This window comes from Tenrec ecaudatus, chromosome 14, assembly GCF_050624435.1.
Source record: "Tenrec ecaudatus isolate mTenEca1 chromosome 14, mTenEca1.hap1, whole genome shotgun sequence".
Classification (NCBI taxonomy): domain Eukaryota; kingdom Metazoa; phylum Chordata; class Mammalia; order Afrosoricida; family Tenrecidae; genus Tenrec; species Tenrec ecaudatus.
Genome location: NC_134543.1, coordinates 34,430,373 through 34,452,767, shown reverse-complemented (window position 1 = coordinate 34,452,767; position 22,395 = coordinate 34,430,373). Strand labels below are relative to the sequence as shown.

General features: G+C 47.0%; 1 protein-coding gene across 6 annotated transcripts in view; it reads right to left on the bottom strand.

Annotated features, from left to right (window-relative positions):
• Nucleotides 1-8,236: 8,236 nt before the first annotated feature.
• SLC8A3 (solute carrier family 8 member A3) overlaps nucleotides 8,237-22,395 on the bottom strand; it is a 145,404-nt gene continuing 131,245 nt past the window's right edge. For 3 of the 6 annotated variants that reach the window (XM_075531163.1, XM_075531164.1, XM_075531167.1), the window contains 4 exons: nucleotides 18,710-18,834; nucleotides 18,088-18,187; nucleotides 10,189-10,464; nucleotides 8,237-8,613 (listed from right to left, as the gene is read on the bottom strand). In XM_075531163.1, the coding sequence (XP_075387278.1) occupies nucleotides 8,237-8,613; nucleotides 10,189-10,464; nucleotides 18,088-18,187; nucleotides 18,710-18,834 (878 nt within the window). The remainder of the gene's footprint in view (nucleotides 8,614-10,188; nucleotides 10,465-18,087; nucleotides 18,188-18,709; nucleotides 18,835-22,395) is intronic. The other 3 variants (XM_075531165.1, XM_075531166.1, XM_075531168.1) reach the window with 2 other exon arrangements.

Below are 22,395 nucleotides of genomic sequence, written 5' to 3'. Positions count from 1 at the left end.
TGAGTCAGGACCAACCCAGGGTCGCTGCTACCAACCAAAGAAAGAATAGCAATTGTGCATGAGAAGCCGTCTACTCCTGGGACCCGTACTCGGAACAAAGACGAATGTAAGAGCAACAGGCTTGGCAGCAGCTCCTACCGTGTTTCCACTGGGAGCACAGCGAAAAGGCTCTAGGTACGGCAGAGAGGACCCAGGGGAGAAATCAGAACCTGGGCGTTTTCCGGCACCAGCATCTTTTACTTTGCATCTCCTCTGTTTTCAAGAAAGAATGACAAATCCCTCTTTAAGTTATGAGTAAAGGCTAAACACCTTTCTTATGTAGACTCATTTCCTGCTCCCCGAAAACCCCACAAAATGCCAAATAGTGTCTCTACCCAGGAGGTGTTCCAGGAGTCTCTTTGTGATATCCTCCCCCAAGGTGACTTTCAAACCACCTCTCCCCGGGGGCCAGGTACCGACTATTGTTAAGGGTCGGTAATGCAGTCCTCAACCCAAATCACTTTATCATAGTTCGATTTCTTTTTTGGAAATTTCCACCAGCATGCCCCAGGCTCTTCTCGGGCACATCAGTCCATTAAGAGGCTCCTGGAGACAGCTTCTTGCACTGCGTGGAAGGAGGCAAAGGATCGGAGAAGGGGCAAAGAGGAAGAGAGAACCAGCTTCCAGCTGATTTCTCTACTTGCCCTCCCTGAGCCCTGGCTAATGACAGACACTCGCAGAGATGAGCTAGAGATGAGCTCAGCTTTCTGTAATGGTTGGCAAGGGAGGCTGTGTGTGGTCTTCTAGGGAGACTTTGACTTTGGAATCAGAAGACCTATATTTTTCTTTCTTTAAAAAAAATCATTTTATTGGGGGCTCATACAACTCTTACCACAATCCATACATACATTAATTGTATAAAGCACATTTGTCCATTCATTACCCTCATCAGTCTCAAAACATTTGCTCTCCACCTAAGCCCCTGGCATCAGCTCATTTTTGCCTCTCCCTCCTTCCCTGTTCCCCCCTCCCTCATGAACCCTTGATAATTTATACATTATTATTATTATTTTGTCAAATCTTACACTGTCCAATGTCGCCCTTCACCCACTTTTCTGTTGTCCGTCCCCCAGGGAGGTTATATGTAAATCCCTGTAATCCATTCCCCCTTTCCAGCCCACCCTCCCTCTACCCTCCCAGTATTGCCACTCTCAGCACTGGTCCTGAAGGGATCATCTGTCCTGGATTCCCTGTGTTTCCAGTTCCTATCTGTACCAGTGTACATCCTGTGGTCTAGCCAGATTTGTAAGGAAGAATTGGGATCATGATAGGGGTGGGGGCGTGGTGGAGGAAGCATTTAGGAACTAGAGGAAAGTTATATGTTTCATCGTTGCTACGCTGTACCCTGACTGGCTCGTCTCCTCCCTGCAACCCTTCCATAAGGAGATGTCCAGTTGCCTACAGTTGGGCTTTGGGTCCCCACTCCACACTCCCCCTCATTCACAATGATATGATTTTTTTGTTCTTTGATGCCTGATAACCGATCCCTTTGACACTTTGTGGTCACACAGGCTGGTGTGCTTCTTCCATGTGGGCTTTATTGCTTCTCAGCCATATGGCGACTTGTTTACCTTCAAGTCTTTAAGACTCCAGACGCTATATCCTCTGATAGCTGGACACCATCAGCTTTCTTCACCACATTTGCTTATGCACCACCCATTTGTAGACGACCTGTATTTAAGCCCTGTTTCTGACGATCTGTAGGCTCCTGGGCAATCGTGTAACCTCTAGGAACTTCACTGATCAAAATGAAAACAGCCGGATCTACCCCTTGAGGTGGTTAACAGGGTCCAATGAAACAAATGCGTGAACACTTTCTTGTAAACCATAAACCTCCATGTAGATACATGGTTTGTGTCATTGTGAGCCCAGAAATTACTCTTTATTGTTGATCATCAAACATACCTTTTATCACAAAAGATTTATGGAAGAGATAGCTAGCACTCATCAAAATTTTATACCTCTGTAGTACAGCATGAGTGCCCCGAGGGCCTAGTCATTACTCATTGAGCTGCTAATCTCAAGGTCAGCAGTTCGAAACCACCAGTCACTCCATGGGAGAAAGAAGAGGCTTTCTACTCTTGTAAAGAGTTACAGTCTCAGAAAGCCACAGGGGCAGGCCTACCCTGTCCTATGGATTCCAAGCACTGCTCTCGGCACACGGTTGTCCCCCCAAGATCTGCAGCCCCCACCCTCGGGTATGTTAGGGTGATTACCATCAGAATGCAAGCAAGCATGCTAAGCACCTCTTCAGAGTCAAGCTGGGAAAAGAATGCATGTCTTCTCTCATTTCCCATCTGCCACTGGGATAAAGAGGAATCGGAGACCCAGGGAATGGTAGTCACTGTTTGTGGGAAAGCCGGATCCCCGAGTCATCCTGAGGGGACAGTTACCAACTGACCAGGAAGCGCCTCATTAGGTATGCAACTTCAGGGGAGTGAGCAGTGAACTTTGAATCTTCCACGTTCCCCCAAAAGCACTGGGTTTACTTAGGACAGCAGCTAACATTGCTCTGCCCTAGACTCTGATACAAATGGTTGACGTGCTCCGCGGTGAACTGGAAGGTTAGAGGTTTGGGTTCACCAAGAAGATAGGTGTAGTGATCTACTTGTGAAGAAGGCACCATTGAAAGCCTTGTGGGGTACAGGTCTACTGTACACACGAGTAGGGTCAACTCAACAGCATGTATATAATATATATTAATGAGTCAAGGGATGAGACTGTTCTGGCGATGTCACTTCATAATGACCAATGTACAGGCAGCAGAGCCAAAGAATTGGCTTCTGCTCTCAGCTGCTGCGATATGCTGGGCAACACCACCCCCCCCCCAACCCCCCGGCAAGCTCTCTTCTTTTTCATCTTCCCTGACACAGGGATCATCATGGTTTTCTCTGCTTCTCTCACAAGAATTGTATGGCAATAAAGATCTGTAAATTGCTTTGGATTTTTTTCAATAAAAGAAAATTCTGACCAATGTTTCCTCGAAGGGAGAATGGGCGTCTTAAAAGCCCGTGTGTGTCCCGGACTCGCTCCAGGATGGCGGGAAGGAGTGGTGCGCTGCCAGGGATGGGCCCACACTGAGGTGTCTCTGAAGGGCTGATGAGGCAAGAAAGGGCGAGCTGCCTGGGCCCTGGGAGTTTTAGGAATGGCTCACATAAAGACTAACCTGCCCCGGGCTTCCTGTTGGACAGACATTAGGCTGACAGATGTGGAGACTTTTATAGACTTTTACTAGCTTCACATATTACTGTGGACAAAAATGAGATGGTCACTCCAGTTAAACACCAATGATCTTGGTACTGTAAACTGATCAAGGGCTTCATGAATTACAAAAGGTGCTCTATCATGCTGAATCAGATACCGTTGACAGAAGTAGGATTACAGACATGTGAAAATACACACACACACACACACACACACACACACACTACATTTGAACGTATAAAATTCCAGCATGCATGCTAGAAGCAACAGACTTTAGAGATCATCCATTGAAACCTCATTTGTAGTTCAGCAAATGTGGATCCACAGAGAAATGACGGGCCCAAGACCACAGACACAGTGGTGGCGGCATCTAGAGCGATGTCCGTGTCTTCAGCATCCCTCTCAACGCTCCCCATTGTCTATTTCATCCCAGTTTCCTCTCTCTTGGGAAATCCTAACATCAGGTTAGGCCAGAAATGATTCCTAGAAGGAGAGAGCATCTCCCAAACACCTTTGGGATTTTGCCTGTCGTTGACCCAGGAGCTTCGGTGGCCTCTGTTGTGCTGCTAACCGCAAGGTCAGTAGCTCAAGCCCCACTAGCTGCTGCCCTGGAGAAGGAGGGTGTCTGCTCCCGGAGAGGTGGACAGTCACAGAAACCCAGAGGGGCAGCTCTGCTCTGTCCTGTATGTAAGGTTGCTGTACATCTGAACTTATTTGATGGCTGAGAGTTGTTTTCTTTCATTAGCTAACGAGTGTTTTTGTTTCTGTTTACTTGCAACTTAGTAGCTGGTAAAACACAAAAAAGCCTTCTAGCGAAACCTTTCTGTCTGATTGCTTTATGGGGCTGTTTTCTGCCTACAAATCCCTGTGCTCTCCAGTTGTTATCTTTTCTAACAGGCTTTGTGTGAAAAGGTGTCAAAGTTTGTGGGAAAATTCCATTACCTTTTCTTTCCATTTCTCTATGTGCTTTTTGACGTCTCCTTGTATTCTCCTTGCTTGCTTTCTCGGCCCCATAATGTGCCTAAAGTTTAAGCCCAAGAAAAGGCTGAGAACCCACTCCAGAAAGAGAGGAGAGGGGCAATGAGCCTTCAGGTATGATCTGGTGAGATCTGTGGACAGCCTAGATTCCTCAGCAGAGCATGCAGGGGCCACAGTGCCGACCTTCCGAGCTCTAGTGTAAGCTTGCTGAACTTTATACGCTGGCCAGGCCAGCTACCAGTTCCATGACTGTGCCTTACCTGGTTTCTTCCTTGTGCCTTTGAATGTAGTCTTCCTTTTATCTGTCCTTCTGTGCCTGCCTCCCCCATCAAGGCAAATCACTGTCTACTCTTCGCTCCAATATCCCATGTAAATGCTACATCCCATGTCGTCTTTATGAACCCTGCCAGGCCGAGCTATTGTTTCTTCCCCTTGTGTCCCCCTTTTGATGCCTCTCACAGAGCACTGGAGGAACAGAACCAGTTTTATTTGCACCTCAGTGCATGATCTGTTTCACAGAATGCCTCCCATCACTTAGCTTTTGGAAAGGATGTAAGACCTACAATGTGAACACCAGACTTTTCTCCCTAACCTGGGTTGTTTACAAAAAATTAAAAGGCTGCTTGATACAAAGCAACCTATAGGTTCTCCCTGGGTTTGAGCTACCTCTTACCCTTTCTCCAGGTGAAGGCATTGATGTTGCCTTCGACCCAGGTTTTTCCTTTTTGGAATGGGGAGTTGACCACATCCTTTCAATTGAGAATTTGAGCTCAGTGGAAAAACCTAGGGAACCAATCTGCGATGCCATGTTGTAGGTCAAGGCTGCTGGCTGGACTGGGTTGGGTGTAAGGTAGTCAAAGCAGAGGAAGAAGAGAGGCTCAGTAGCAGAAAGCAGCGAGGATGGGACAACCTGTGCGTTTTGGGAATGTGGAAAGCATAGCCTTGTTTCCTGAGGTCTCCTAGTGCCCACAGCCTGGCTATACATCTTGACTTAAACTCCACACGCTTTCTCCAAGGAGTCACAGTACTGCCCTCTCCATTTCTTTGAACTAAAGGGTTTGTTTCTTATAACCCAAATCATATGGATGAAAATATTCTCTCCTTATTGACGCTGAGTTTCTTGAGGTTGGTGGTGTCTATGTGCACTATTTGTACCACCAGATTGTTATTCGGTGTACACAGTAATAGTTGCAGTTTTATGTCAGTTTTTACTGGACCTGGATTCTCAGCAGTTTGGTAGTTAAGACCTCATCATCCATCATGATGAAATGTCTTATGTGGCTGGACTTGCTTCTTATATGTGAATGTTGTGGGAAAGCTTGCTTTTTGCTGGGTGTAGATTCTGCCTCTGGCTTGTTAACCTCTGGTTCTTGAATTAGTGGCCTGCCATATTGCCTGCCTGTCCTGAGAGTCATCGGCATTCTACCATTTTACCTTTTCAACCTTGGAATCATTCGCCTCTGCAGCCAGAAGCCTGCTGTATTGTCTGTCAGTCCCAGGAGTTGTCAGTGGCCCACCAACCTTGAATTCACTCACCTTTGCAGCAAGAAGCCTCTTATCTGACCTGCCAATCTTGGGTTCATCAGTCCCTGCAGCTACATAAGTCATTGGAACCTGGCGCTTGCTCACCTCTACAACTGTGAGAACGACTTCCTTGCTATTAACCCTTCATGTTTGCAAATATAAGCTTCAATGGCTATGCTACTCCAGAGAACCCAGCTTAAGTCACAAGGTGCTGAACGTCCGGGTGTTGAATGCATGATGCAGTCCTTGACAGTCCAAAGGGCTACACACTCCATGACTAGCCACAATGATTAGTGGTTGGAACCCAAACAGAAGCAGCTCAGAATAAAAGCCTGGCAATCTGCTTCCAGAAGGTTACAGCCTTAGAAACCTAATAGAACATAGCTCCACTCAACAGCACATGGGGTTGCCATGAGTTGAACTTGACTTAGAGGCAAATGGTTTGGTAGTTGAATCTATCGTAATAAATACAGGGCGATGATGTCCTAGCTTGAATCCTTTCTCACTTTCTACCTTTTTAAGGAAAAAAAATACTCCTCCTTCTTTAAACTTCACAATCCCACTACTTATGTCCTCCAGTTTCTTTGAAACTAGGTTTGGGCAGGTGGTGCCTTCTAGAAGTAATGATGTAATTTTGCTAATAAATGAAGCAAAAAACTCAGGTTTGGTATATTGACATCCGAGAGTTATATAAGAAATGTCACCAAGTTCAATCACATGCACTCAAGAAGAAACCCAGGGTGACCTTTCAGATTTTTCACTGAAGAAACATGGAGAGCAGCACACTTTATATTTAGAGAGATATAAGTATAGCTTTTATTTTTTTTTGAACCAACTCAACATTTCCACTGTCAACTGTCAACAGAACTTATGACATGAGCACTGTTTCTTTTTTAGTTATTTTTTTTCTTAAAAAATGTGTTTAAAATTAACCAGGTGTTTGTTTTTTCATTTATTCATTTTTTTCCCTTTAAAAAATGTATCCATATCAGTGCGGAAAGCCTAAGGATCAGTGGGCAGTTCTGTGGTGATTTTGCATTTGTGTGTGTGTGTGTGTGTGTAAGCCAGGTCCTCTCAAAATTTGTTGTTAAAAGGGCTGAGGGCATGGCAACCCTTTTCCTATGAACCCAGGATCCATGTTCCCATGGCAACTAAGACTCCTCTTTCTGGGTCAAAAACTACCCCACCGGTTGGAAAACAAGCATGACCAGGTTTAGAAACCCAGCAGGAATGTGGGTGAGAGGAAGAATTAGACTTCTTATCCTTGTGAAAATGCTCCCCAGTGTGACCTGAGGGCCCAGAAAAGGGAAAGAGGCCCTGCTGTCTTAGGAGCTTTTAAGGAGTTTCACTAAGTGAAGAAATGTCATCAGTCAGCCTTCTCGATGTGGAACAGGGGCAAGTAAGGGGCAGTGGAGCTGACATGGCTCGGAAGCACTGACATCTGAAGTAGGCCCGTTCTCCTCGAAGCACTTCCAAACTGGACATCCTTTCCGTCTCCGACAGAGACCTGCAGTTACCTAAGACACCATCGCTCCCCAGTGGCTTCTCCAAGTGCCCCCGCTCAGCGCATCCCATGCCTGTTTCTGCCCCACATCTCCCATGGTCTTCTGGAAGGACAGACACGACACGAGGGGGCACACAGACGTTGCCTGGCTCTGGCAGAGAAGAAGACACCCCTTTGTGTTTGTTGACTTGGTCTTCGTGTAGGCGTGTACAGCTCCACTGGCCAGCCGGTCTTTCTGGGCAAGTTTCCGTCCACTCCAAAGCCGCCAGGCCTCCGAGGTTGCCAGGGGAAAGAGGACACGTTCTGGGGACTTTGGAGGCAAGAAACAGCCACTGCCCGTGATGGCGAGAGGGTGTGTGTGTGAAACTTCCTGCCTCGATGGCTCAGGACGTCGTGTCCTCCACGCCACCTTTGTGATTAACTTCAGAAATAAAAGACATAACAGAAACAAAACAGGGAAAACAACAACCAACAAGCAAAACCTGATGGCAAATGAAAGCAACGACAATTATTACAAACGAAAGGAACCCCAAGCTGGACACACGCCATGCCTTGTTTCCACACCTCGCGGCGGAGTGAGAGCGGAGCGATGTCATGAACTGGATGGACAAGGGAGACTCTGCTCCGAGGAAACTGGAAGCAATGGAAGAACCGGCGTGAGGTGGGCTCGAAGGCGGGGAAAGGGTCTGAGACTTTGCTATGGGCTGGGGCCATGAGGGGGAAGACAGGGTGGAGGTGGACTCGTTGTTGTTGGTGGTGTGTATGTCATTAAATACTTTGTAAAGTGGGTGTTTTCTCCATTCTGTTTGCTTGATTAAGACTTTGCCCTTTCAGTTTGCTGCCAGGGCCGAGGGCAGGTGAAGCTCCGGGGCACAAGTCCTGATGCGGCCTCTTCAGGCTGCCCACCCTGGAGAGGTCTCCGGTGAGGAGGTACCCTTCTCTTGGGAGAAGGCCCAGGCTCGCCCTGCTCACGGCCTGTGGTGCACCTCAGAAGCCTTTGATGTAGCAATAGGCCTCTAGTGTGGCAAAAAGTATATAGAGGAGCCACAGAATCACAAACAGCCAAGTTGTGGCCAGTCTGCACCCCCGAGGGCCACCCAGCTCCCCGCCCAGGTGGGGCCGCCGCCGGTACAAGAGCACGCTGATGCAGACAAATGCAAAGATGGTGAACAGGGTCACGGAGAAGGCCAGCGTGCCGGCGGACACGTGGAACTCCTGCCCCTGCAGGGCCCAGTATATGGCGGCCACCGACCAGGCCAGGCCAATGCCCAGGAAGACGTTGACGGCATTGCTGCCCGTGACGTTGCCAATGGAGGCATCTGCGTACACATCCTGGATGGCAGCTGCTTTGCTGGCAAATGTATCTGCGAGGGAAGAGACACATGGAGCTGGTGAGCGGCGGGAAGGGACGGGCCAGCTCCCTGGCAGGAATCCAGGGGGCAGAGGCCCCAGGACCCTGAGTGAGCTAAGCAGCAGACCTGAACTCAGGCAGCTCCTTTTACCTCTGACTCCTGCTTGTCTTCGGGCCCTGCTTACACATAACTTCCCCGGGAAACCACTCCTGACACTGGAATAGCCCCCACCCCTCCCCTGTGTGCTGTCTGTGTACTAGGTGGCTAGAGCAGGGGCCAGGGGTGTCTACTGGGCATGCTCCAAATTCAGGCCCTCGAGCCAGGGAGGCGGTACACTGGGGTCGACCCAAACTAAGCCAGGTGGGGTCAACCAGTACCAGACGAGTGCCCTCAAGGCCGGAACCTGGAGACCACGGGCTCTTTTTCCTCTTAGCCTGCTTCTCCGCCTTCTGCTGGGCCGGCCCACGGTCTCTGTCTGGCCTCAGGCCGCCAGGTGTGGGTGTGCAGTCTGTGAGGTTGCCCGCGTTCAGTGACTGTAAAACCTGACACTTCTTCCGTCCTTTATAAAAACCCACGTGGATTACAAACCAGGCTTCGGGGTGAATTCTCCCTCGTGCGAAGCCAAGAACTGAGGCATTTCCCACCTGAGAAACCTAACATATTGGTGCTTTGTCAGACCCTGCACTTTTTTCTTCATAAAGTTTCCCAAGATAATTTTAACCATCACGGTTGAGTGCAGTCTCCTGCGCTAGATTACAGACCCAGTGTGGAGAGGAGAGCACGTCTGTTTGCCTCCCATTATGTCCTCAGCAGTGAGCACAGTACTTGAATCAGACATAAGAGGTGCTTAATCAACACTTGTCTAGTGAATGAATGCACAAGTGTTTGTTTACTCCCGTGTGTCACTGGGGGGCAGGGGCGGTTGTAAGGAAAAGGAGTATGTCATCCATCGTGTGGAAGGACAAGAGCTTGCTAAGCTTCTTTTGTCTGCTAGGAGACAATCCGTCCTTACAAGTGTCCTTCCAGGCAGAGGAGCCAAGAATCCTTGCAGACACGTCTATTGTGACATCTGTCAGCAGTCTACGTCTCCAGCTTCTCGGAGAGTAGTGGCCAGAGGGAAAGGGGAGGGAGTAATATGTTAGAGGAGGCTTCAAAAAGTTCCTGGAAAAATGAAATGAAAAGATAATGGCCTTTTCCCATGAATGTCTGGAAGTACCCTTATATCTTTGTTAGGTTCCATTATTTACGGTCCACTCATATCATGTAAAGGTTATGAAAATGGGCCTCTCTGTATCAGTTTCCTCCTATGTCGAATGGGGACAATAATCATCCCTATGTTTGACGAGACTTACCCAGCCTAAAGCGTGCGCACCGCTTAGTGTGCCTGGCACATTGGAAATAATCAACAAGTCTCGGCCATCCTCCGTTAGAGGATCATTAATCCCCCTGCTGGACTAGTGGGCAGTCTGAAGGCAATGGCTTTGCTAAGCTCAGATCTGAGGATGAGGAGGACAATCAGGAGAAAGTGTAGGGGTCAGCTGAGCCAAGTAATACCCTCTTTACAAACCAAACACCCCTCGCTCTCACCTGGCACAGAGGTGCCAAACGCCACGAAAACAACAGCCGTGACGGAATCCTTGAGGCCAATGGTGCAGCCAAAGTGGGAGGCGAGGTCCCCGATGATGGCGGTGAGCATGCCGATGATGAGGATGGAGACCACAAAGCAGGCCCAGCCGTGGCAGTACCCGGTGGGGGGCACACAGGCAAACAGCACCTTCCAGAAGACTGTCAGGAAGTGCATGACATAGTCAAAGCAGGACGGCAGTCGCTCCTCGCCTGGCTCATCCTCATCCTCATCTCCTGCTGGGGGCAAGACAAAGCCCAGGAAAGAAAGGGCAGTAGAGTCAGAGATTAGCCACGTCCAGCCCACATCACAGGCACCAGCCGTTGGAAGGGGCCTCCCGCTTTCTTCCGGGGAGCTTCTGAGGCTCAGGGTTGGGGTACCAGGAAATAGCTAGGGAAGGGGAAATAAAGTTGGGTTGGCCTCGTTGATCATTTTGAATTCCGAATGTAGGAGGACAGTGAGAGATAAAGGATAGAAAAAGCAAGGGGAAAAAGATGGCAGGACAAAGTGAGAAAGAATGCCTACAACGCAGCAACAAAAGAAGATGAACACAATTAAAATATGAGAAACCCTCGAACAGCTATCCACCCAAAAGATGATACAATTGGCCAAAAAGCACATGGAGAGAAGTTCCAGCTCACTGGTCCTCAGGCTACGAGGAAATACCACATCAAACTTCCTAGCACCATCCCCCTTCGCTTTGGGTCTTCACTGAAAGATACCACGTGCTGTATAGGATACAGAAAAATTGGAACTCTCACCCAGCTTTGGTGGGGCTGTTCAATGATGCAGCCACGGTAGAAAGCAAATCAGGGGATCCTCAAGCAGGTAAAAGGAGAATTAGCGTGCTCTTGCTGTTATGTGCCATGAAGCCCATTTTGACTTCAGAGGGACCCCGTGGACAACAGAATGCAGTCTTGCGCCATCCCCATCTGCGTTGCTCTGTGTGAGCCCATTGTCAAGGCCACACTGACAATCTCTCTCCTTGAGCGTCTTTCTCTTTTCTGCCGCTCTCTGCTTCACGAAGTAGGATGTCCTACTCTAGGTGCTGGTCTCTTCTGATGACATGTGTACAGTATGCAATGACAATGAGCTCTTGAAACCTTTGCTGAGGCACATTCTAGCTGCGCTTCTGAAAATAACCACATGGAATAGCCATAGACTACAACAACAAGATAACTGTGTATATGTTTTCCATCAACACCGTAACTCATAGGCAATAACTCTTCTTCCATCTTCCGAATGCCTTGTTCAGCTTCCACATGAACATCCTGTTGTTAGGTGTGACGGGTCGGTTCCCACCCGTGACACCTTGATGCACAATGGAATGAAAAGCTGGCTGGTCCTGCACCATCCACACAATGGTTCCCCTCCTTGAGCCCGTTGTTGCAGCCACCGTGTCAACCCAACTCGTTGAGAGTCTTCCTCTTCTTCAGTGCCCTTCTACTTTACCAAACATAATGTCCTGCCCTAAGGACTGATCTCTTTTGACAACATGTCCAAAATGTGTAAGACGAAGCCTCGCCATCTTTGCTTCTAAGGAGTACTCTGGCCTTACCTCTTCCAAGACAGCTCAGTTTGTCCTTTTAGGAATCCATGGTACTTGCCGTAACGTTCGCCAGCACCACAATTCAAATGCATGGTTTCTTCTTTGGTCTTCCTTATTCAATGACCAACTTTCACGTGCATAAGAGGCGATGGAAAATACTGTGGCTTGGCTCAGGCACACCTTAATCCTCAGAGTAACACTCTCGCTTTTCAATACTCTAAAGAGGGCTTGTGCAGCAGATTTACCCAATGCCTTTGGTCTCCTGGCTGCTGTTTCTATGAGCAGTGATTGTGGATCCAAGCAAGACCAAAGTCCTTGATGATTTCAACCTTTTCTTCATTTTCAGTCCAGTTATGAGGGTGTTAGTCTTCTTTACAGTGAGCTGAAGTCTGCAATCTTTGATTTTCATCAACAAGTGCTTCAAGTGCTCCTCACTTTTAGCAAGCCAGGTGTGTCATCTGCACATCGCAGGTTGTTAAGAAGCCTTCCTCCAGCCCTGATGCCACACTCTTCTTCAGCTAAGCCAGCTTCTCTGATGATTGCTCAGCACACACAGTGAATAAGTAAGGTGAGAGGGGAAACTCGGGCACACATTTTTTTTCCTGATTTTTTTTTTCTGATTTTAAGCCAAGCAGTATTCCCTTGTTTCATTTGCACAACTGCCTCTTGATTCATGTACAAGTCCTGCATGAGCACCATGACCTGTTCTGGAATTCTCATTGTTCTCAAGATTATCCATCGTTTGTTATGATCTACATAGTCAAAATGCCTTGGCATAGGCAACGAAATACGAGAAGACATCTTTCTAGTAGTCTCTGCTTTCAGCCAAGATCCATCAGACGTCAGCAATGATATTCCTTGTTCAATGTCCTCTTCTCAATCTGGCCTGAACCTCTTGCAGCTCTTTGTCAATATCCTGCTGTAAACCATTGTTGGAAGATCTTAAGTAAAATTTCACTTTTAAGCGTTATCAATGATATTGTTTTATAATTGGAACATTCTGTTGGGTCACCATTCTTTGGAATGGATGCAAATATGGATCTTTTCCAGTCAGCTGGTCAAGGAGCTGTCTTCCAGATTTCCTGGCACAGACAAGTAAGCGCTTCCAGGGCTTCATCAGCTTGTCGAGACATTTCAATAAGTGTTCCATCAATTCCTGGAGCCTTGTGTGTTGTTGTTGTTGTTGTTAATGCAGCTTGAACTTTTTCCCTTAGCACCATTGGTATTTACTGCTATGCCACCTCCAGAAACGGTGGAGTGTCGATGAATTATTTTTGGTACAGTGATTCTGTGTGTTCTTTCTACCTTCTCTTGATGGTTCCTGCATCATTCAGTATTTTGCCCACACAGTCTTTCAGTGTTGCAGCCTTTTCTTTACTTCTCCCGTGTAAGACGTGTTGAACGTGTTCTTCCTTTTTGGTATTCTAGCTCTAGATCTTTGCACATTTCATTATAATATTTGACTTTGTCTTCTTGAGCTGCCGTGGGATTTTCTATCCAGTTCCTTGACTTCATCAGTTCTTCCATTTGCCTTGGCGACTCTAAGATGAAGAGCAAGTTTCAGAGTCTCTTCTGACATCCACTTTAATCGTTGATCTTTTCTTTCCCAACTTTTTTAATAACCATTGCTTTCTTCATGAATGATATTCTTGATGTCTTCCCACAACTCCTCAGGTCTTCTGCTATTGGTGTTCCATGTATCGAATTTGTTCCTGAGGTTCCGGTAGGATGTATTTTTCTCTCCATGAGCTTGTTTTAATTTTCTTTAGCATTATCATGAACTGACAAATGAGTAATTAATGGACTGTCCCACAGTCAGTCCCCGGCCTGGCTTTTGCTGCTGATATATGGGGCTTCTCCATTTTCTCTTTCCATAGACGTAGTCAATTTGATTTTTGTGTATTCCATCTGGAGAAGTCAAAACAGCCTGGTGCTGGTACGATGACAGACATGTGGACAAATGGAAGAGAATTTAGGACCTAAAAGTAAATCCATCCACCGATGGATGGCTGATCATTGGACAAAGGCCCAAACACATTAAATGGGGGAAGAGATAGTCTGTTTTGAACAACTGATGCTGGAAAACTGGATATTAATTTTCAGAAAATGAAATAGGACTCAGATCTCACACCATATACCAAAGCAAACTCAAGGTTGATCAAAGGCCTAAATGTAAAACCTAAAACTATAAACATCATCAGAGAAAAAATAGGGATGAACTTATTTTTTTCACTGCTATTGAAATGACTCACAGTAACCCTATTAGGCAGGACAGAACTTCCCCTGTGGGTTTCTGAGACTGTAGCTCTTTACAGGAGTAAACTTACCATTTATATGGTTTTAAAAAGTTATTTGCCACGAATGAGTCATTGTTCTTGCAAAATTCTCTCGTGTGATCTCATGCCATTTCTATCACCAAGGCCATATTTTCCAATTACTGCTCCCTCTTCTTTGTTCCCAATGTCCACATTCCAATCACCAGGAATTACCAATGCATCTTGACTGCAGTGAGACTGGTTGCAGACTGCAGACATTGGTAAAACCCTTGCATGTCTTCATGGTCGGCATTAGTGGCTGGTAAGTAAATTTGAATAGTAGTCTTTTACAGTGATTTCCCTTACAGACCTTTAGATGATGTGCTATCGCTGACAGTGATCCTGAGATGTTCTTCTCGGTGAATTATGATATGCCATCACTCTTCAGTTTGTCATTTCCAGACAGATGACTGTCTGATTCAAAACGGTCTATTCCAGTCCATTTCAGTTCATTAATGCCTAGGATATGGATCTTTATGTGTTCCATTTCATTTTGTAGAACTTTCAATTTTCCTAGAATCTTCCAAAATTGTGTACATTCCGTAGTTTGATTACTGATGGATGTTTGCAGCTGTTCCTTCTCATTTTGAGTTATGTTACATCAACAGATGAAGATCCTGAAAGCTTTCTTCCATCCACATCACTCAATTGAGGAGGTGTCTCAATAAGTCTTATTTCAAGTGTCTTTCAACCTAAGGGGCTCATCTTTTGGAACTACATCCACCAATATTCTGCTCCCTATTCATAAGGTTTTCATTTGCCCTTTATTTTTCTTTCAGAAGTAGACTGCCAGCTCCTTCCTTCTCAATCCGCCTTACTCTGGAAACTCTGTAGAAATCTGTGCACCAGGAATGACCCTGCTAGAATTCAAAATACTGGTGACATGGCTTCCAGCATCCTAGTAACACACAAGCACTTCAGTATGACAAACTAACAGATGAGTGGTGGAGAATGACCCTATGGCCCAGCAATGCCACTCCTAAGTGTACACTGAGAAGAAGGAAAGAAAGCAGGGACTCAGACACATGGACATCCATGTCCATTGCAGCAGCATTATAACAGCCAAAAGGTAGAAACCACCCAATGTCGACCTGCAGATAACTGATACATGAAATTTGGTGTGTGTGTGTGTGTGTGTGTGTGTGTGTGTACCAGTAATCATCCATCAAGAGAAAGGCTGTTGATACATACTACACAATATGAAAGAGCCTTAGAAATCTTATAATAAGTAAAATAAGTCAGCTATTAAAGGACAAATAGTGTCCCCTTCCACTTACATGAAACATCTTAACCTATGACAACCCATGGCCATCGATCCCATTCCCATTCCCGGCAGTCCTGCAGGACAGAATAGGACTGGGTCATAGGGCTTCCCAAGTTTTAATCTTAACAGAAGCAGACAATAACATTTTTTTCCCCCATGAGGACAAAAGATGGTGGGTTTGAACTGCCAACCTTTTGGTTGGCAGCTGAGCACTTTCCGTTAGTCACCAGACCTTTCTTATGAAACTCTAGGATAGGCAAATGCATAGAGACAAGAGTTCATTAATGGTTCACAGCGGCTTGGAAGGGGGAATGGGAAGCTACAGCTCGAAGGATACGCTTTCCTCTTTCCTTCCGGGGTGACGCACACATTTTGAAATCGACAGTGGTAATGGCTGTACAAAATCATCACTACGATGAATGTCGCCGAACCGTCCACTTAGAAGGCATTAAAACAGAAATTGCATGTTACACGCACATGATTGCATTACACTTTAAAGACAATGGGGGTGGAGAGTTTAAAGGTGAGTGTAGCGCGTCGGCAGACAGCGGTGAAGAAAGGCATCTGGGGCAGGATCTATCTGCTTGTCTCCGGGCAGAGAAGCACAACCGGCTCTGGATGCCTCCTCTTCCCTGGGCACCTCCTCCAATCTGACTGCTGCAGTGTCCCCCGGGGCCTGGCCAGCATCCATTCCCAGAGGGATGGTTGGCATTCCGCAGCATCCAGGCAGATCAGGACGCCAGGGCCATCCTCCACAGAACCCATCGAGCAGAGCACAAGTGGACCCTGCCAGTCCTTGGCAGGAACTCGGGGAGGAGTTGCCTGGTCAGCAGTCCAGCGAGAGGAGGTGCGGAGGCCTGCTGGGGCTGTGTCAAGGGAAATCTCTGCCACCCTTGGTGGCGGGTAGCTTTCCAAAGGGCAGGCGTCAGGACCCTTGAGTTCTAATTCCAGCATTGCCACGAAGAAAGTCTGCGCCCGGAGGTGTGAGCCCTCTCATCGACGAAGCACAGCTCTGTGCCTTCGCTTGTAGAAGGGTTAGGTTATGTGGCCTACATGCTGTCTACTGTGTCTTTGGGGACAAAGTCAGGTCATTGGAGGGGAAAGCCAGGAGGATCCAAAGCAGGTAATGTGAAAAGTGGGACATCAGCAGGAGCAGCAGCAGCAGCAGCAAATCTCTCTCTCTGGCTGCACTTTTGCTCCAGCCCAGAGCCTCAGGGAAATGACCCTGTGGGTTGCTATGACAACAAAACCTCATTTGAAAAAGGACAAGGCCAGTAGTAGCACTCTCTGCCCTTTGAGTCAGGATGAGTGGGGTTGGTGGTGCAGAAGGCAATATTGGTAGTAGGGAGAATTTCTCCATGCTCATTCTTGTACATCTGTAGGCCTCCAGGGCTCCCAGCTATACCTGAGTCACCACAGTGGGGACCTATCACATGCCAAAGGAGAGCTTAGAATCACCCAGGTGAAGGGTTTCTCAGGCAGTCAGTGCCAAGCACTTTATAATCACCTGATCTTTGTAACTGGAAATCAGGGTTATGCCCCATTTTGCAGAAAAGGGGGACTGATTAATGAAAGAAATGACAGAAGCCAGAATTCATTGAGTACTTATTTGATACCTCTTAGGGTGTAAATTAAGGAGCCCTGGTGGTATAGTGGTTATACATTAGGTTGTGATGCCCATGGTCGGCAGTTCGAAACCACCAGCTCTGTAGGAGAATGAGTGGGCCTCCTACTGCCCTAAACAGTTACAGTGTCGGAAACCCAGAATGAGTCAGCATTAACGTGATGGCAGCGAATCTGGTTTTTGGTTGGTGGCATAGTAGGCTGTGTAAGGTCAGCAGTTCAAAACCATTAGCTGCTCCACGAAAGAAAGATGAAGCTTTCTGTTCTCTTGAAGAGTCTTGGAAACCCACAAGGTCGTTCTGCCCTGTCTTACAGGGTCTCTGTAAGTCAGAATTGACTCGATGACCATTAAGTTTGATTTGTTAGTTTCATGGATTGAATTATGTCTCCCAAACTAGCCCCCAAAATGTGCTGGAGTACCAACCCCTCTACAGGAGACTGTACTGCCATTTGGGAATAAGGATCTATTTGTTAAGCAAATGCAGCAACATCAACAGAGTGTATCTTCAAACTAAGGACTTTTGAGATCTAGAAAGAGCATGTAAGACACGGTGGGAAGCAGGCGATGATGGGAGTAAGAGAGGTCACATGGACACCATCAGAGGACCAAAGAGCCCCAGAGTTATGGAAGATAAGTATCTCCGCTCCAAGAACCCCCAAAGAGAAAGCCCTGAATTCAGACTTCTAGGCTCTTGAACTGTGAGAAAATTCATTTCTGTTCTTTGAAACTGTCCACTTGTGGTAAAATTATAGCACCACCAACAAACTAAGACAGTTCCCAGATTCAGTTCAGTATAATAGTCTATTTTCAGAAAGGTAATCATAGTCCCTTTTTTGATGATGAACTTGAGTTTCAAAGATGCTGCATGAATATGCAAGTTCACACAGAAGAACCGAAATCTGAAATCAGAGGTAGGCATCAGCTCTAAAACTGGACACTGGTTTAGTCACCCAATGACCCTTTCTAGGATGACCCTGGGAAAAGGCAAGCGTCGAGGACTGGAGCTGAGAAGGTGGACCCTCCCCCGGCACGTGGGCTGTGCTCTTCCTCCTCGGGGGCGACCTGCTTTAACCCCAGCAGGGTCGGGACCCGTCTCGAGACCATTCTTACCGGCACTGACAGTGATGGCCTCCAAGAACTGATCCCTCCACGAATGGGTTCCCACAACCAACGCCAGATTTGTCTTCTTGATCAGTTTGTCCACCGTATTCTGCCGGAGAGAGAAAAACTTGGAACTATGAGGTTAGAATGCTCAGAACTATTAGGGAGTTTTTGTGCTTTGTAAGACTAACGGAGGCCCAATGTCCCAGCATGCTTCACGGGAGTCCCAAAAGTTCTGCATGGAATGGTCTTGGGTAATAACCGATAGTCCATTATTCTTCCCCCTTTCCTATGGTTTTAATTTTGGACATTAGCTTATGGGAGTAACACACTAGAGAAGTCTTGCCGGTAGTAGTGGGTTTTAGTGCCGTTCTTTTGGAAACATACAGTAATAATGATACAGTTCTTAATGATGACACGGCTTGTTTCCATAGCCTCCAGCATTCCTGAGGTACACATGGCCAGTACTACTCACTCCATGGTACAAATGAGAAACTGAGGCTCAGGGTGGGGTAAGTGGTTTGTTCCGTTCCCACTTCATACAGTCAGTGGGAAAGTAGAACAATGCCCCCCATCTTCTGCCTCCCTCCCATTGCGCCATTCTTCTATTAGACCTCATTGATGGCCTGACCTTGAACTCAAAGGACTCTTCAATGATGACTTCTAGTTTTGGGTGTACACCCAATCGTGGCTTTCCCATCTCTGCTATCCTCTTGGCCTCCTCTTCCTCCGCAGTCAGCTTCCTGTCTGTCCCCGCTGCAACAACACAAAAGCAGACTCGCTGAAGCAGACTCTCCAATTCCAAGCCATCTAAAGCTTAGAGATTACGGGTGGGCAAAGCTAATAACACTCGGGAATGAGAGCTCTGTGTCTCTTTTGGTGCCTCTTCCTATGAACTTCTGAGAACTCTATGACCATTAAACCAGGAGGGGGGTCCCTGGGGGCCCGGGATAAGCATTCCTTAGGTAGGCAACCTGACCCAACGGTCTTCAAAAAAAAAAAAAGAAAGAAGAAGAAGAAGCCAAATGAAGTCCTCACCGTTGGTGTGATATTGTAGACACTGGGGCACAAGAAAAACCTCTTGACCTCTAACTACTCTGAACCACTGGGGATGCCGACCAACCAATTCCACTACTTAATGTAATAAGTCTTGGGAGGAAGTAGAGAATCACACTTACTGCAAAGAGAGTATTTACCAGTTCACATGCACATCTTTTCCCAACAGGGTTGGCATTATCCCATCTATGCAGCAAAAGAAGGGACGTTTCCAGAAACGAGTGTTACCCTCACAATGAGAAACTTGGAAGTATGCCCCCAAATCTTAATGACTGTCCAGTGAACGATCCACATGATTTCTGCTTGTTTGTTTTTAAAAAACAACACACACACACACACACACACATACACACACACACCACAGGCACATTTCCTTTGGAATACAAAGGGTTGCTCAAAACGAAGCAGCGTCAAGCTCGCCTCCAGGCTCTGTCGTGTCCCTGTATCTTGACTCCATTGCCTTTGGTGCCATCTCATGGCGAACAGCTGCAGAAACGTTCTCCTTCACTTGTTGACTCCAATTTATGGCCACTCCACCATGAAGACGTGTTTTCAGGATTAGAGCGAAACAAGAGATTGGATCTTTTTATTCCCCTTTGATTAGAAAACTGCTCTTGGCCGCCTGTTTCTTTCAGCGCTCCTTTAAACAACTTTCCATCCAAGTCCACATTCTCACGTGAAATTATTTCATTCAGCTCCTTAATTGCTTTTATTCCATTACAGCGCATCTCCCCGAGGATTCTTCTAATCTTTGAATAATCTCAAGGACATAACGGGTCAGACAGAGACCAAGAACGTCTTCAGTTTTCTCTAGTTTGGGAATTGGTGATGCAGAGGAAGCGGTGACAGGAGGGCACCTGAGCTGGCGAGGAAAGAAATTTACTGAAACGACGGTAAGGCAAAGCTGCCCAGCGAAAACCTTCATGCACGGATCTCAGGCTGAATGGAGGTGGTCAACGTGTGTGTGCAGGAGGATCCCAGGCTGGCTGTTTCACTCCATGTTTCTGGCACCCACGGAAGGCAAGTCCAAGCTTCTTGGGAGCTGTCCACGGTGCTATCTTCCCTTGAGTAGTGGCGACCGCTTTCAGGAACAACTCGCTATTTCTCAAGGAGCTGTGTCATTCGTTGGGTTTCCATGTCAGAAAACTCCAGTCGATCCATGGAATCTCAGTGTGGCATTGGTTAATTCTGAAGAGAAGTCCGAGGGCAGATCGGGCTTGGCTGTAACACCAGGTATCTTAGAAGTCAGCACTACGTCATTCCGAGAGAAGCCATTTGGGAAAAACGCACAGGACCCACAAAAGCACAGGCACGTGCCTCCTGTCCCCCCGCTGCAGGTTTGGCATCATCTTGCCAGGTCTCTCCTCACGGTGACAGTATTATTCCAACCTTCGCACTCCAGTTCCTCCCTGTCACATTTTGCATGTGCCTCAAGAACCTTATCGCACTTCCATGAGCTCCCCAGTGACATGGACATGTACCCGTCTGACTCCGGGGCTAGCTATATCCCTCTGGCAGGCTACTGGTCCACTTATTGGCATGTCCGCCTGGGTGCTGACATTTTTCCATCTAATTTTCTGCAAAAATCTCTTTCACAAATAACCAATCCTATTACTTCTAGGTCTCCCACAGCCTCACAGAGATACCCCCCCCCCCTCCGCCCTCATGATTGCTTCATTTGCCTGTAAAGCAACTCTGAATCAGTTTCTTGGTTGAGCAACAATTTCTGCCTCGTGTCTATTTTTGTGGTAAACATTCTTGCAAATTCACATTAAGGTAGTTTGTTGAAAGAATAATACATGTCAGATCTAAAAGATTAGGGTGACACTGGCCACTAGTTTATCTGACTCCTCAAAATTTCAAGAGAATAAATGATAGATGATCATATGTGTTCTTGATATTCAGATCAATGTGTAGCTGCATTGAGCAAATCCTCAGATATAGGAATAAGAGGGGAAGAGAAAATTAGAATAGCAACTAATTAATAGTATGAGAAGGTGAACAAATATTGAAAGAATTAAGAACTCGCCAGGAAGACCAAACTAGGTTATGATAGCTCCATAGACATTCTCAGACAGCAGTCCAAGGATGCTGCCGGTGTCTTTATCCTCAAGCCTCTGTACGTGACAGTGTGGTTCATAATGAACTCATTACTCGCCACTCCTCACTAAAATGTTCATCATGTTTGCTTCTCCACTCAGAAACATCGGAACAAGACTCTAAGATGTTCCATGGGCTTAAGAGGGTTCCTAATCAAGGAACCCCACATGAAAGGCTTACAGATCAAAATGTCTGTACAATATATCTAGGACAATAGATCCTCTTTTCTCATGTTAGTTTAACGTGGTATTTGTGAAAGCATTAAAAGTAGAAGGAACAGCAACTCACTGCCGTCGAATCGTTTCCAACTCGCAGTGACCCTACAGGGCAGAGAGAACTGCCCCTGGGGGTTTCTGATATGGTAACTCTTTAAATAAGAATCGCTTGAAATGGAAGTCTTCATTAAAACCCTGCCCGGCTTGGCTCACAAGACCGCCATCTCTCCTCCCCGTGTCCTCGCGGGCACAGAGCAGCAGGGAGAGGCCTGTGCTGCACACACACACCCCCGCCCCTCCGATACGGGCCCGTCCTCAAACTGAAGAGCTGTGTATGTGTGCGTGGTTGGCGCAAGATGACAAGAGTTGGAACAAAGAAGCCTAAATACTTTCCAAGTAAGAGGATGGCTGATGTAGACAGGGAAGACCCAATGCTAGAAAATCAAGACTCTGGGGTTTTGTTTTTTCAAAAAAGAACATATAAGGCGTGTGTGTGTGTGTGTGTGTGTGTGTGTGTGTGTGTGTGTTGGAGGAGGGAGTCTGCGTGTGACTGTGTGTGTGTGTGTGTGTGTGTGTGTGTTGGAGGAGGGAGTCTGCGTTTGACTGTGTGTGTAGGAGGAGGGAGCCTGTGTGTGACTGTGAGTGTGTGTGTGTGTGTGTGCGTGCATGTGTGTTAGAGGAGGGAGCCCGCGTGTGACTGTGTGTGTGTGTATGTGAGTGTGTGGTGAGTGTGTGTGTGTGTGTGTGCGTGTGTGTGGTGAGTGTGAGTGTGCATGTGTGTGCATGTGTGTGTGTGAGACTCCAAGGAGGAACACACTCACTCTGTGCAGGCGCACTGCCCCTCCCTAAATCCAAGAAGTTGCCTGTCCGTGACTTTGAATAACACTAAACTCTGTAAGATGCTTGGCCTCTTGGATGGCTTTTAAGACAGGCCAGTGATAATTCT